Source organism: Sinocyclocheilus anshuiensis, unplaced genomic scaffold, assembly GCF_001515605.1.
Source record: "Sinocyclocheilus anshuiensis isolate Anshui unplaced genomic scaffold, SAMN03320099.WGS_v1.1 scaffold941, whole genome shotgun sequence".
Taxonomy (NCBI): domain Eukaryota; kingdom Metazoa; phylum Chordata; class Actinopteri; order Cypriniformes; family Cyprinidae; genus Sinocyclocheilus; species Sinocyclocheilus anshuiensis.
The window spans coordinates 675716-690222 of NW_015555791.1; the positions used below are offsets into that span (position 1 = coordinate 675716).

A 14507-nucleotide genomic window follows, 5' to 3' on the forward strand; every position below is an offset into this window, starting at 1 on the left:
GAATACTTGACACACAGACATGAGAAATATATCTATGGAAAGCTTGAAGTGTCTACTTTTAAATGAATATATATATATATATATATGAATGTGTGTGTGTGTGTGTGTATCATAAGGCAGTTTAATCTTTTAAAATTAATATTTTTTTCCAAACAGAAAAAAAAAAATCCAATTGCATATGCCTAATCGATTAAAAATAACATTCATGAATTATAAAGGAGCCTAAAATGCTCAACCCAGCTTAATGTAATTCACAACATTCTCACAAATATTGACAAAAATACAACCGGAAGTGTTTATTTTTCTTTCTCTCTCAGCTTTTCATATCAGCTGGAATTGAAACATTCCCAGTCGGTCCCGGCGAGCTTCAGTGCGGTGCGTCTGCTGCCGGGCTGGGTCTACGGGGGCAGCTCCACAGTCCTGGATGCCATGCTGCGATTGGACCAGTACCAGCGCCAACTCCTGCCAGGCCTTTTCTGTGTCAATCTGGACCTCCGAGGGTCTTTCACCACCAGTTCGGCTCACCCCAGTGCCTCCAGCTCCCTGAGCCACCAAGACGCAATAGAGGGTCTCACCATGCGTCCCATTGGAGCCCCGAACACCAGCCTGCTCCCTTAACCACGGGGCCTGACAGACCATTATATCCCACAATGCACTGTGATGATGCACAGGAACTTTGAGGTGAACATTTCAGTGTCTGATGGTCAGCAGAAAGAAAAATGCTTTGCAAATCTTTGTGAGAAGTTTGATTCTGTCTCAGTTGAAAAAAGAGGTTTTGAGAATTACAATTAAGAAAATGTCAAAGAAATGCAAAAAGAAAACACAGCCAGAGAATGTATTTAAAAGATATTCTGCACTTCATTAAATGTTCTTGGTTCAAGACAATTTAAGCATTTTTGGCATACTGTCCATTACCACAGAGAAAAAAAAGAAAAAAAAATCATATGTATGTACTGTGTATATGAAGAGTTCAGATGCAAAAGCCTCTAAGTGCCATCTGATATATGTATGTATGTATGTGTATATATCTCTTTTGCATGACATGCAAGGAAAGGCATTTTTATTAAGGTGGGGCAAAATCCACTTACACATGAATCATGTCAGTAATATCGCATAACCAGAAGTTCATCCACCTAGAAAACCGGTCTCTCCTCAAAAACATCCTTTACAGCTTAAAAAAATAAACTTTTTGATGAATAATTCATGTAAGTGCATTAACAAAAATACAAGCTTCACATTTTTGCTTACTTCTATTTTAAGTGCATTACTGTATTTCTAAAGAACAGGACAAAAATGGAGCTAAATCTGTATTGAACCAAGTACATTCTTTAAAGACGGAACAGAAAGAAACGTAATTTCTCTCAGAATGTCCTTGAATGTGTCTCGTGTGTCTTGGTTCATCAGTATTTGTGTTTTGAAGGCACCTCAGCATAGTTTCAAACCTGAAAAAGTAAAGTGATGTGAGGCTGTTTCTGAAGGTTTATGCATGCAGACTGGTTCAAAGCAAACCATGTGACCATATGCCCTGGCAATGCAACATCAATGCTGCTACTGTGCTGTACTGTCACGTGTTTATGTCTAAAGCATATTTCTTGCTACTTTTTGTACTTGTTGTAAATGCACCTTCTTGTTTTTTTTCTTGTTTGAAATGGTTGCCAGCCACAGATTAAGGTTAGTGCTGGACTAAACTAATCTGTTAATCTATTGTAAATGCTTCAAAATCTGGGATTTGGCTTTAAGTGTGAGCCAGACAGTAAAAGACACCTCCTAAACTGCATTTCTGCTCAGTTACAGTATTCTAATGTGAATGTTTAACAGACCTAATAAAGTTTTGACTTAAGAGTTCAACTGTATTTATGATTTATTGAATATGTATTCTCTTAAATTTATTGAATGTATTCTTTTTTGTGTGTGCAGTATATCAGCAAATAATAATCTTATTATCAAGCTTTTCACATGCTATAGGTTGTTTTGAACCTTAAAGGTTCTACAACCAAAAGGAATGTTATAAGGTTCTGCTGTTTATTTTTAGGTGTTCGTTACTTTTAGTTTTATATTTTCCATTGCTGTTCCAAACTGTAAGTGTCTGGGGAACCTTTGCAAACATCTCTTGACTTTCACAGCGCTGCTTTAAAAGGAAGGCGATCCGCTACCCACTGCGCCACAGCTCCGACTGATCGTCAAGTTCACGTGCGTGAGTTACTGCGTCATCACGGCCCTGCGTTTCTATTGGCTGATGAAGTTGCGCCCGATTCCACCGCTCCGCGCTTCTTCTTTTCGCGCCCGGCAGAGGGCGCCTCTCCTCCTCTCTGATTCATTTTAGTGAATCGGTTCATTCGAACGATTCGTTTCAGTGGACACTCCAGTTCTCCAGTTGCGCTATTGCTTGGCGTTTTTTGTTGTAAAATCGCTGTTTTCGATTACTGATATATGTCACCCTGGACCACAAAACCAGTCATATTTATACATCATCTGAAAGCTGAATAAGTAAGCTTTCCATTGATGTATAGTTTGTTAGGATAGGACAATATTTGGCTGAGATACAACTAGAAAATCTGGAATCTGAGGGTGCAAAAAAATCTAAATATTGAGAAAATCGCCTTTAAAGTTGTCCAAATTAAGTTCTTAGCAATGCATATTATTATTACTAATCAAAATTAAGTTTTTATATATTTACGGTAGGAAATTTACAAAATATCTTCATGGAACATGAACTTTACTTAATATCCTAATGATTTTTGGCATAAAAGAAAAATGGATAATTTTGACCCATACAATGTATTGTTGGCTATTTCTATAAATATACCCGTGCTGCTTATGACTGCTTTTGTGCTCCAGGGTCACATTATTATGTCGTTAACACGATTATTAAACTCTATTATTCAGTAATTTTAATGGAGGCGACTTTTATACGGGTTTATTGTAGTACAGGTTGGACTGAACTGAAAAAAAAAAAAAACGAAAAACTATTTTTTCGTTTTTTGACTATTCAGTATAGTTGATGATCGATAAGAAACTGATAATGAGTATTTGTGACCCTGGAGCACAAAAGCAGTCATAAGCAGCACGGGTATATTTGTAACAATAGCCAACAATACACTGTATGGGTCAAAATTATCCATTTTTCTTTTATGCCAAAAATCATTAGGAAGTAAAGATCGTGTTCCATGAAGATATTTTGTAAATTTATTACCATAAATATATCAGTGATGTATAAATCGCAATTTCAAAAAAATTGACCCTTATGGCTGGTTTTGTGGTCCTGGGGAACATTTATGTTTTGTCGAACCTCCTCAGCGATTGATTCACAAACCCGAATCAGTTCGAGTGAATCATTTAAAAGAATCGGCTCAACCGAACAATTCGTGAATCAGACATCACTTGTCTGATGCACTGAAACTCCCCGGGAGAGACCGAGGGAGGAAGATGGCGGCCACTGACCGTTCCCGGTCCGAAGCGGCAAAGCAGCGGCGGCAGGATCAGCTGCAGCGGTGGCAAGGCTCGGAGACGGATCGGACCGGGGCTGAGGCGAGGAGCCTGTGCTCCGCTCCCGGAAACCGACGGGCCAGAGTGCGCTTCGCCCAGGGCGCTGTGTTCATGGCCGCCTGCTCCGCCGGGGACCGGGAGGAGGTGGCGGAGCTCCTGCGACAGGGAGCAGATATCAACCACGCCAATATAGACGGGCTGACGGCGCTGCATCAGGTATCCGGAGCATGTTTGCTTGTTCACACTGAAGTTTGACTCGGTTTGGAAACTTTTGCCAAAGTTCACAAACTTTTCTCCTGTGGGTCGATGACAAGCAAGGATGTCTAACTCAGTGGTTCCCAACCCTGGGCCTGGAGGCACCCCAACACTGTACATTTTGCATGTCTCCTTAATCAAACACACCCGATTCAGGTCATCAGCTCATTAGTAGAGACTCCAAGACCTGAAACTGGTGTGTGAGAGAAAGGAGACATGCAAAATGTGCAGTGTTGGGGTGCCTCAAGGACCAGGGTTGGGAACCACTGGTCTAGATGATAAACAGGAGAAAACTCTTAAACACCTATTTTAATATCTGCCAGAAATGTTATCTTTGTGTTCATTTTTTCATACGTTTTTGGGGAAAAAAATTATACCACTTTATACAAAAAATATGACGTTTAATAATGTTAATGATGGAAGCAAAAAATGGCTTTTCATAAAGAAATTATAATATGTGATATTATTAAAAACTTAAAGGAATAGGGTCTAAAGGGGTCTTCTGTGTTTTAGGTGCATGTTTGTTATGCCACACTGACTTCGATTTGGCAGACAAATGTTTTCACATATTAATTATATTTTGAAACAAAATGGGTGCTTATTTTTAATGACGTAACATTAAAAAAATAATCCAACTACTTCTGCCAACGTTTTTTTGTTTTCATTTAAAACGACATTTTTCTTCGACCATTTACGCTGCCGAGACAATTGTGACTTTTTTTAGTTTCTCACAATTAATATAAAATATATACTCCCAATTCTTAGATGAAAAATCTGATTTGTGAGGTATAAACTTGCAATTGTGAGGACACAAGTCAAAATTGTGAGATAAGTCGTAGTTACCTTTTTAAAAAAATGTTTTAAAAGAGACAAGGAAACAAAAAAAACAGAATTGTGAGATTTAATCTCAGAATTCAGAGAATAGCATCAGAATTGTGAGAGAAACTTGGAATTGTAAGATGTAAATGTAGAGTTTAAAAAAAAAAAGTTAGAATTCTGAATTTTTTTCTGAAATTCTGAGTTTTTTACCCCAGAATTCTGAGTTTACATTTCGTAATTCTGTGTTTAAGTTGCAGTTATCTTATTTCTATAGATTTATTCCCTGGCAGAAACAGGCTTTCATACTGTACATTTTTGACGTAAAGCTGCACCAAAAAAAACACAAAATTACTTAAATTCACAAATGTAAACATATTAATTGTAGAAAAGGTGTATTCGAGCACATTTTTGTATAATTCTTAATGTATTAAGAAATGAGCATCATTGACCTCTATATAATATATCAAACATTCTATAAAGTATTATTTGGTTTAACTAGTTCATTTTAAACAGACATATTAAAGTGGCGATTTAAACCTAAAGTGACTTTGAAACTCAGTTGCAAACTGTACAAACTTTTAAATGCCCAAAGTCTAGAATCGCATTGGCTGTTTTAGGCCTGAAGTCTGATATTTTGACGTGTGTGTACTATTATAATATGACAAACTGTATTTCAAGGACATATTTAGTTTTAGTGGTCTTGTTGTTGGGTTGTCTTGCTGGCGTGGTTTCACTTCTGGACTAGTTGTGTTCCTCTGGCACAGATGAATCTGGACTCTCTGTGTAGTAGTTTGCAAGATGTTCTTGCAGTACCAGGGTTGCTGTTGTTGTTTTAATGCCGTCCAGGGAGTGTCTTGGGCCCGTCCCGAGTCACGTTTAATGTGGCGACTCCACCGTACCAGCATCCAGACTGAACTGGCATAGCAAGACTTTCCTCATATCTTCTGAGCTGGATCAGAGAATGGCTGGAATTCACGCCGGCCCTTTTCATTCGCTGTTTGTTTTTGTTTTGTTCTTTTTTCCTCTCAGCTGTGTATGTTTTTTTTTTTTAATGACATGTTTAGGAGGGGTTATTTTTGGCTTTTGTTGTCTCAGCCTTTTGTTCCGACAGTAAAGTTTTCTTCAGAAACCAGCTAATCCTGATATAGAGCTTTGAATGAGAAAAAGCCTGTTTTTTAGTTGAAAAATTATAGTATGTTTGAGGTAATTGTTATGTCTGCTTGAATCTATTATCACAAGCTTCTCTTGAAGAGAGCCACTCAAAAAACAGCAGAAGGTTTTGCTCAACTCCACTCTAGGCTTGAAAAAATATGAAGTGCACGCTTTTTTGATTCAGACAGGTGGTAATGTGGTTACATAGCGAGGGCAGCTATTGGCTGGCGCTCTGCTGATGTTTGATTGAAGTATTCTGAAGTTCTGTGGAACAGTGGCTTTGAGTCTCACATGAGCTCTTCAAAGTGATTGTAGTCACCTGTGTACCACGCATTCTCTAATCTATCGTAACCAGGAACAAGTCATATTTCTATGGAAGCCTGTTTTTGCCACAGGATATAAAAATAAAAAGGCAATGATGATTTTTTTTAAATCTCACAATGGGAATAGAATTGTAAGAAATATTTTTCTCGCAATTCTGAGTTTACATCTTGCAGTTTCTGACTTTTTTTTTTTTTTCAGAATTCTTACTTTATATCTCAGAATTGTGAGATATAAACTTAAAAACTTTCCTCATTTGTAAGTCGCTTTGGATAAAAGCGTCTACTAAATGACTAAATGTAAAATTGTAAGGAAATTAAGTCCAAGTTGTAAGGTAAAGGTTGCAGTTACATTCATTCATTCACTCACAAACAAGCTTCCATATATTTCACCCCAAAATAGAACGGAATTATATTTTTCAAATGGTTTGCTATACATACACAAACACACACAAATATAAATATACAAATACAAATGTGTTAGTTAAATTATATAAATTGAGTCTTTTTTTTTTTTAGGACCTTTAGGATTTTTAGCATTATTTTTATGACAGTTAAACACATTTTCCTCTCAAATTTCTCTTTCCGTAGTGCAAGAAAAAAAATGGATACATTTATTTATGTTGTAAAGAATTGATACATCATGATAGTCTATATTGTATTGCATTTAATTTGATATTTATTTTATAAAAACGTTGGAAATGAATTACAATGATTTTAACAATGAATTGTAAATATTTTTATTTTTATTTGTAATATATAATTAATGTGTTATCTAAAAATAGGCTATTTATATGTATGTATAAATTAAATTAAGAAATAATTAAGAAATAAATAATGAATTATTACTAATTAAACATTAAAATACTTAAGGTTTTTATATCTAATTTATGTATATATATGTCTGTCTGTGTGTGTGTGTAAATGTGTATATATATGTATATATGTGTGTGTGTGTGTATAATGTATAAATTAAAGTGGGCTAATAATTCAAATTTTATAGATAGATAAATAGGTTTTAACACATGAACTACGAGAAATATTGAATGTTTAGGCTGGATTTATGAGATACAATAATACACTAGTCACTGTCTGAGTGTGTTTCTGTCAGCGTATCTTAGTGTGTACGGTGTTGCCATGACATGAATATGCAGAAATTCATGAGAGCATAAAATAAAATGAAACCACAGTTTCTTGATTGCTAACTGGGAACACACAGCCTGTGTGTGTGTGTGTGTGTGTGTGTGTTTGGCTCTGGACAGAATCAGTGTCACATTCTGTCAAAGACACTGTTTTGGCCTCTACACACACACACACACACACACACACACGTCCTCTCCGTCACAGATAGAGTTACAGCGATGGTTTGCCTTCCAGTGGTCCTAAAGTAAACAGCCGTTCGGTTCACAGATGGACAGGATGGAGGATTGTGAGCAGATCTTCTCTTAAAGGTTCCTCAGAAGAACCACCAGCTTGAGTCAGTCCTCGGCATTTATGTATCTTATTTATGTATGTTGTATATCTCAGCAATGCAATTGTTATTATTTTCAAAATGTATAATAATTTATGGAAATTGTAGCTTTGTAGCTATAAAGGACACTTTATAGCCAATTGAATTACCATATTAAATTTTTAATTATACCATTATTAATACATTTATTATACCATTATATTTATACCATATTAAAGTATTTTGGAAAGTTTGGACGCTGTTTGTCCTGACTTATATTCATTTTCATATTTATAAAATGGAGAGTTCTGGTCCTAAATACTGATTGGTTAGTACATCTTTCTAGTTTAATTATGTTGCATATATTTTATTTAGTTTAATTATTATTATTTAGTATTTTTTTTCCATATTTATATTCCTGTTAGCATGGATGCAAAAACATATCAGATTTGATTGATAAGTATATAATTATTTTCATGCTGTGGCTTCTGACCAATAATGGTAGATATGTAAACATACACTTTTTGTCCAAAATAAATAAATAAATAATAAAATAAAGGGTTAAACTTATCCTGTAATCTTGTGCTGCACCTTTAAAGTTATCGATAGGTGTTGTATAAAGTGATATTAAGTCTAAAACGATTAAGTCTTGAGATTCCACAATAAAATATACAACATCAGCAGATAAGTTTGTAGTCATATTCATATTTGTATTTGCACATATAATTATATTAATATTTTTTGGTATTCTTATTTATATTCACATTGTATTTTTGTATTGTACATTCCAGTTTTATTTTAGTATCATTATAGTGCTCCTTAATATTTTGGATCAGTTTTTATCACTTTCATTTTAGTTTTAGTAATTTTGTTGTGTTTTTTAAAATATATTTATGTCTATATAGTTTATTCATTTTTATTGCAGTTATTTTAGTAAAAAAAAAAAAAAAAAAAGTAAAGTAAAAATAAAGTTTTTAAAATATTTTATTTCAGTTAACATTTTTATTTTATTTCAAGTAATGAAAATGGTTTTAGTTAACTATAATTACCCTAGTACATTAATAATCATGTTTATATTTTGTGTTTATTTTAATAATCGTTGCGTGTGTGATGATGCTCTGTCGCTGCTCATCCCGATCTCGGTCCTGTTGTCCCGTTGTTGCTCGGTAACAGGAATTAAATATAGTCAGTGCTCTTTAAGTTTTTCCATGCCTTCCAATCCAAAGGCTTTCTCTCTCTGTCGTTCTCCAGTGAGCGCATGGAAAACATTCTTCATGCTCTCTGAGTCATACACACACACACACACACAAACACGCACTCATTCAGTGACCCTGTCAAGAACTTCACACCTTCTCCATACAGAAGGTTCCCAGTGTTCCTCAGAAACCCACACAAACACACACAATGAGGAAGGAGGCAGGAACAGAGCGGCCTTCTGTTCTGCTGCACACAGATAGCAGAGCGAGCGCAGCGTACGTGGAGATTTCTATAGGCACTCCTCTGGGAGCCGCTCGCTTTGGCTGTTAAGCCTTTTTCCCCTGTCGTGCCTAAAAACACACGTTTTATCAGTGGTAAAATCACTGTAACGTGGCCTGTCTGCTGTTTGCAGTAGCATAATGCCTGCGGATTCTTAGATATTAAAACTAGCTAAACAATGTACAAGCTGCACTACAATGTACTAACAAGTATTTTCTACGTTTTTTAGTTACGTAGGTATCATTAGATATGATAGCTATATAAATAAAAATATAATTAAAAAGTGGCCTCTTAAATAGCTTGATGGCTACTTATTGTTAGTGACTTTATTTTTATACACTACCGTTTAAAAGTTTGCAGTTGGTAAGAATTTTTTATGTTTTTAAAAGAAGTCTCTTCTGCTCATTAAGGCTGCATTTATGTGCTCAAAAATCCAGTAAAAACAGTAATATTGTGAAATATTATTACAATTTAAAAGAGCTGTTTTCTATGCGAATATATTTTAAAATGTAATTTATTTCTGTGATGCAAAGCTGAATTTTCAGCATCGTTACGCCAGTCTTCAGTGTCACATGATCCTTCAGAAATCATTCTGATATGCTGATTTGCTGCTCATAAAACATTTCTTATTAATATAAATGTTGAAAATAGCTGATTACTGAATAGCTGAATAACTGCATTTATTTGAATCTTTTGTTATTTTATGAATGTCTTTACTATCACATTTGATCAATTTAATGAGAATAAAAGTATTAATTCCTTCCTGAATAAAAGTATTCATTTTAAAAAATCTAACATTAGAATTATATGTAATTATATGGTTATATGTATTTCTTTCTTTATTAATTTACCTTGTATTACTTATTTAACTTACTGACTTACTTTATTACATTACTTACTAATTCAGGTCATGTTGACCATTCAGTTACTCACTTTACTTACTTAGTTACTTTACTTACTAACTCAGGTCAGTTTACCGTTCAGTTACTTAAGTTACTTTACTTACCTTACTTAGTTGCTTTACTTACTAACTCAGGTTAGGTTGACCATTCAATTACTCACTTTACTTAGTTACTTTACTTGATTACTTTACTTACTAATTAAGGTCACTTACTTAATTCACTTAATTAGTCACTTACTTTACTTATTTACTTTACTTACTAACTCGGGTCATATAATTACTTAATTTACTTACTTAGTCACTTACTTTAACTTAATTTACTTAGTTACTTTAATTACCATACTACTTGACTTACTAACTCAGGTCTGGTTGGGTCTTAGATACTTAGGTACTTACTTTACTTACTAAGGTCAGGTTGACCATTTGATTACTCACTTTACTTGGTTACTTAGGTACTTTACTTACTTTACTAACTCAGGTCAGTTACTTAATTTACTTACTTAGTCACTTTACTCAGTTTACAGTTACTTTCTTTACTTACCTTAGTTACTTTACTTACTAACTAGAGTCAGTTTATCGTTCAATTACTTAATTTTCTTACTTAGTCACTTACTTTACTTACCTTACTTAGTTACTTTACTTACTAACTCAGGTCAGTTTACCGTTCTGTTACTTAATTTACTTACTTAGTTACTTTACTTACTAACTCAGGTCAGTTTACCGTTCAGTTACTTAATTTACTTACTTAGTTACTTTACTTACCTTACTTAGTTACTTTACTTACCTTACTTAGTTAATTTACTTACCTTACTTAGTTGCTTTACTTACTAACTCAGGTTAGGATGACCATTCAATTACTCACTTTACTTAGTTACTTTACTTACTAACTCAGGTCAGGTTGACCAATCAGTTACTCACTTTACTTAGTTACTTTACTTTACTTAGTTACTTTACTTACCTTACTTAGTTACTTTACTTACTAAGTCAGGTCAGTTTACCGTCCAGTTATCAAACTTGAACAGATAAAATTGCACTAACAATCTAAACAACTTCATTTATTTTATTAAACTTTATGTAACTATATTTATAATCAGCAGCAGAGTTGGTGGACTTGGACTCGGACTGCAATTATGAATAAACTCGGACTCGGTTGAACTTTTACTCGAACTTGACATGGATTCGGACATTTTGGACTCAAGAACTTTTCTGAGTGCAGACGAAACCATGTCACATGTAACATGAAATGTAAATAAGTAACAACATAAAATTATAATAAAAAGACATTAATAAATGTCTCCCATACTGAATTGGTTTAGGACTAGGACTCTATTCGGACTCGACAATGTGAACTCAGACCGAACATTAATCAGCAGTACTTGACAATCAGTATTCATTGTGCATTAAGTTATGAATTGAATAAATCAGTGAATCTTTTTTATTATTCATTGAAATGAACTGTTTTGTTAATTCAGTCAAAACTGACAGTGTGTACACTCATTACCTCATTAGCTTTCTTTGATGTTATAAAGTGGTTGTAGTGTTCAGTCATGCTACACTGCTGCCGACAAAATAGCTTGTTATTGGAAAAGCTATAGTTTTTTAAAAAACACATGAGCTACTGTTAAAAAATGCAGTTGAGTTAGTAATGCTGCTGCTTTTAGGATGTTGCTCCTCAACACTGATTACAACCTGCACATGTACAGTATGTGTACAGTAACACATCCATCATGTAAACGCTTCGCTGACTAATTATTGTTTTGCCTGCAGCCAGCGGCAGCTGTGTCGGACTGAAACTCTAGGGACATGAAAACACAGATTTCCCATGATGCAACACGACACTGGCACCAGCACCAGCAGTGTTGTAAAGATGATGTCAGTAGGAATGTCATGATGATTGTCAGTAGAGTTATTCAGGCAGAGCGCTCAGCTGATAAGAGTCATGCATCACTTTGTGTTCATTCATTTACATGCTGTGTGTGTGCAATTGAAGATCAAAGGTTAAGGGCAGTGTCTTACGCTTGAAAAATACTTGTACAGACTTAATGACTTATTAGTAGAGAGGCATTAAGGTTGTTATACTAAAACAATACAAAAAAAATGTGTTACTCAAAATAAATAACTGAAATTAAATAAAATATAAAAAAACCTTAAACATGGCTAGTTGCCATTTGATGTACTAAAATAACTAAAATACAAATTAATTAAATTATATAGACATAATTTAAAAACAACAACATGTTTAAACTTTAAATAAATGAAAAAGAAAATGGACAATATAAAAATAAAAAATAATGGAAAATATTAATAAAAATAGTAACTCGGTGGTACTAAATGCACAATGGGATGCACAATATATAAGTATCAGCCGATATTAGCATTAATTAAATATTGTTATTGGTGTGATTATAAGCATGATACTTTTCATTATTTTTATAACATTTCTAAAATTATTTTTAATATTATGTTTCTGAACTGTGTGTGTGTGTTTGAGCCAGTGTTGTTTTAATATCATTGATATACTATTATAGTTTTTGCTCATATTTTAAATTGTTTTCATTTTAATTTTAGTTAAAATTTTAGTGGTTTTGTTAGTAAATTAGCTTTTTTTAATATGCATATATAGTTTTTAGTTATTTAAATACTTCAACTTGAAGTATGAAATGAGAAATGTATGCCTTGGCAACTAACTGAAATAAAATAATTGTTTTATATATTTTAATTTATTTCAATTAATGTTTATTTATTTTCAAGTATTGAGAATTTTTTTTATGGTGTTAGTTTTAGTTAACGACAATAGCCCTGTTCTAAACAATAAACATTTTTAATCATATTGATCATCAGCCATAACATAAAATTTCTACATTTTTACATTTTCAGAAGAGAATCTGAGTTTTGGTCAGAATGACTATATTAGAAAATTTCTCTTTGTTATTATGCAGGTTTATGTTGATTAAACACATTTTCTGGTTCTCTCCTCAGGCCTGTATTGATGAAAACGCAGATATGGTTGAGTTTCTGGTGGAGAGTGGCAGTGACGTGAGCCGAGGAGACAATGAAGGCTGGACGCCCCTCCACGCTGCGGCCTCCTGCGGCTTCATCCAGATCGCAAAGTCAGTAACGCAGTTCCACAGTCTAGTGAGCTGCCTACCTAGACTACATGCTGCTGTCTTCTTAGATGCCTGAAATTCATATGTTATTCAGAGTACTGATCATTTTAGCTAAATCTAATTCAAATGCACGAAATATTTGTGTTCTATGTGTTTTCAGTCTTGTCAGATTCTATTGGAATCTCCTGTAAGTTGAGTCGCCACTGTTCAAAGTTTACCGTTGCAACATTGTAATGTTTTTTTCTCTCTACCTTCTGCAGGTACTTGATCGAACACGGCGCTCATGTGGGAGCGGTGAACAGTGAGGGAGAACTTCCTCTCGATGTGGCTACTGAGGACGCCATGGGGAGACTGCTTAAAGCAGAGATTAAAAAACAGGGTGAGAGATTCACACCCTAGAAAAAGAGAAAGATGATGGGAATTGGGATTGTAGAAAAACAGAGAGACATCATTGGTGATCATTGTTATTATTGTTTTCATTGGTAACTAAATCTAAAACTGTTAAAAAGGTTTTCAAAAAAATATATAAATATTAATTATTATAAAAAATAAAAATGAGATGAAAAACTCAAATTTGAAGAACTTAAACCTAAAAAAACTTAAATGAAAACATTTAAAATGATGCCTTGGCAAATAACTGAAATATCTTAATTTGAAGTCCTAAAATTACAAAAACTAAAACTGAAAAAAAAAAAAACTAAAGCTAAATAGAAATATTAAAAAAAGACAATAAAATAAAAAGACAAAAGCACATAACAAGATTTCTAAAACTAAAATTAAAATATTATATTAAAAGATTAAAATAAATGCTAATTCAAAATATTAATAAATACTATATAATACTAAAAAAATAACACTGGTTTGCACATATGATCAGTGCTAATTATAAGCCTAATTGTTTCCAGAATGTTTTGTGCTTCATTCACTGAAGCTGCTTACAGATGTAGTCAGAAATTCATGTGATCACATTGCATTTTCTGTGTAACATTAATTTATCCTGGTGCATCAGACACAACAACAGTAAAAAACCACCTACTTGCCTGTCAGTCATTCATGCTAAACTTTACCGACTGCATAATTGTGTTTATAATCAAATAATTTTCTGATCAAAATACAAAAAGTCCTTTCCTGAGGACCTTTCCCGATCCCGCCGCCCTCTCTCTCTCTCTCCCACTTCGCTTCCTGTCAATTCTGATCAGTCCAGTCACAATAAAGGCAAAAAATGCCCCAAAAAGAAAATTATTAAAAAAGTGCTCAAAATAGACCTATTTTTGTACAAAATATTATTTCTTATTTTTCCTTTCAATTTCTGATATCGAACTGCGACATTTCTTTGCAAGATTCCCATTTGAACAGATACAGGTTCACATTATCTGTCTTAAACGCTCCATCTGTCTGATTGTGACCTGCTGTGTTTGATCCTATTAAAACCTTAGTCGACGCACAAGCGCTCACAGAAGCTCACTTTAGATGTGTGTGTGTGTGTGTGTGTGTGTGTGTGTGTGTGTGTGTGTGTGTGTGTGTTGGGAGGTGTTTGTTTG

General features: G+C 34.0%; 2 protein-coding genes across 2 annotated transcripts in view; both read left to right on the plus strand.

The window, feature by feature from the left end:
* pnpla2 (patatin-like phospholipase domain containing 2) overlaps positions 1 to 951 on the plus strand; it is a 10422-nt gene extending 9471 nt beyond the window's left edge. The window contains exon 10 of the mRNA XM_016468968.1: positions 318 to 951. Within this exon, the coding sequence (XP_016324454.1) occupies positions 318 to 618 (301 nt within the window). The 3' untranslated portion in view covers positions 619 to 951. The remainder of the gene's footprint in view (positions 1 to 317) is intronic.
* Positions 952 to 3253: 2302 nt separating this feature from the next.
* Positions 3254 to 14507, plus strand: part of LOC107674811 (protein phosphatase 1 regulatory subunit 12A-like) — a 33651-nt gene continuing 22397 nt past the window's right edge. Inside the window, exons 1-3 of the mRNA XM_016468915.1 lie at positions 3254 to 3702; positions 12839 to 12969; positions 13227 to 13345. Of these exons, the coding sequence (XP_016324401.1) occupies positions 3427 to 3702; positions 12839 to 12969; positions 13227 to 13345 (526 nt within the window). The 5' untranslated portion in view covers positions 3254 to 3426. The remainder of the gene's footprint in view (positions 3703 to 12838; positions 12970 to 13226; positions 13346 to 14507) is intronic.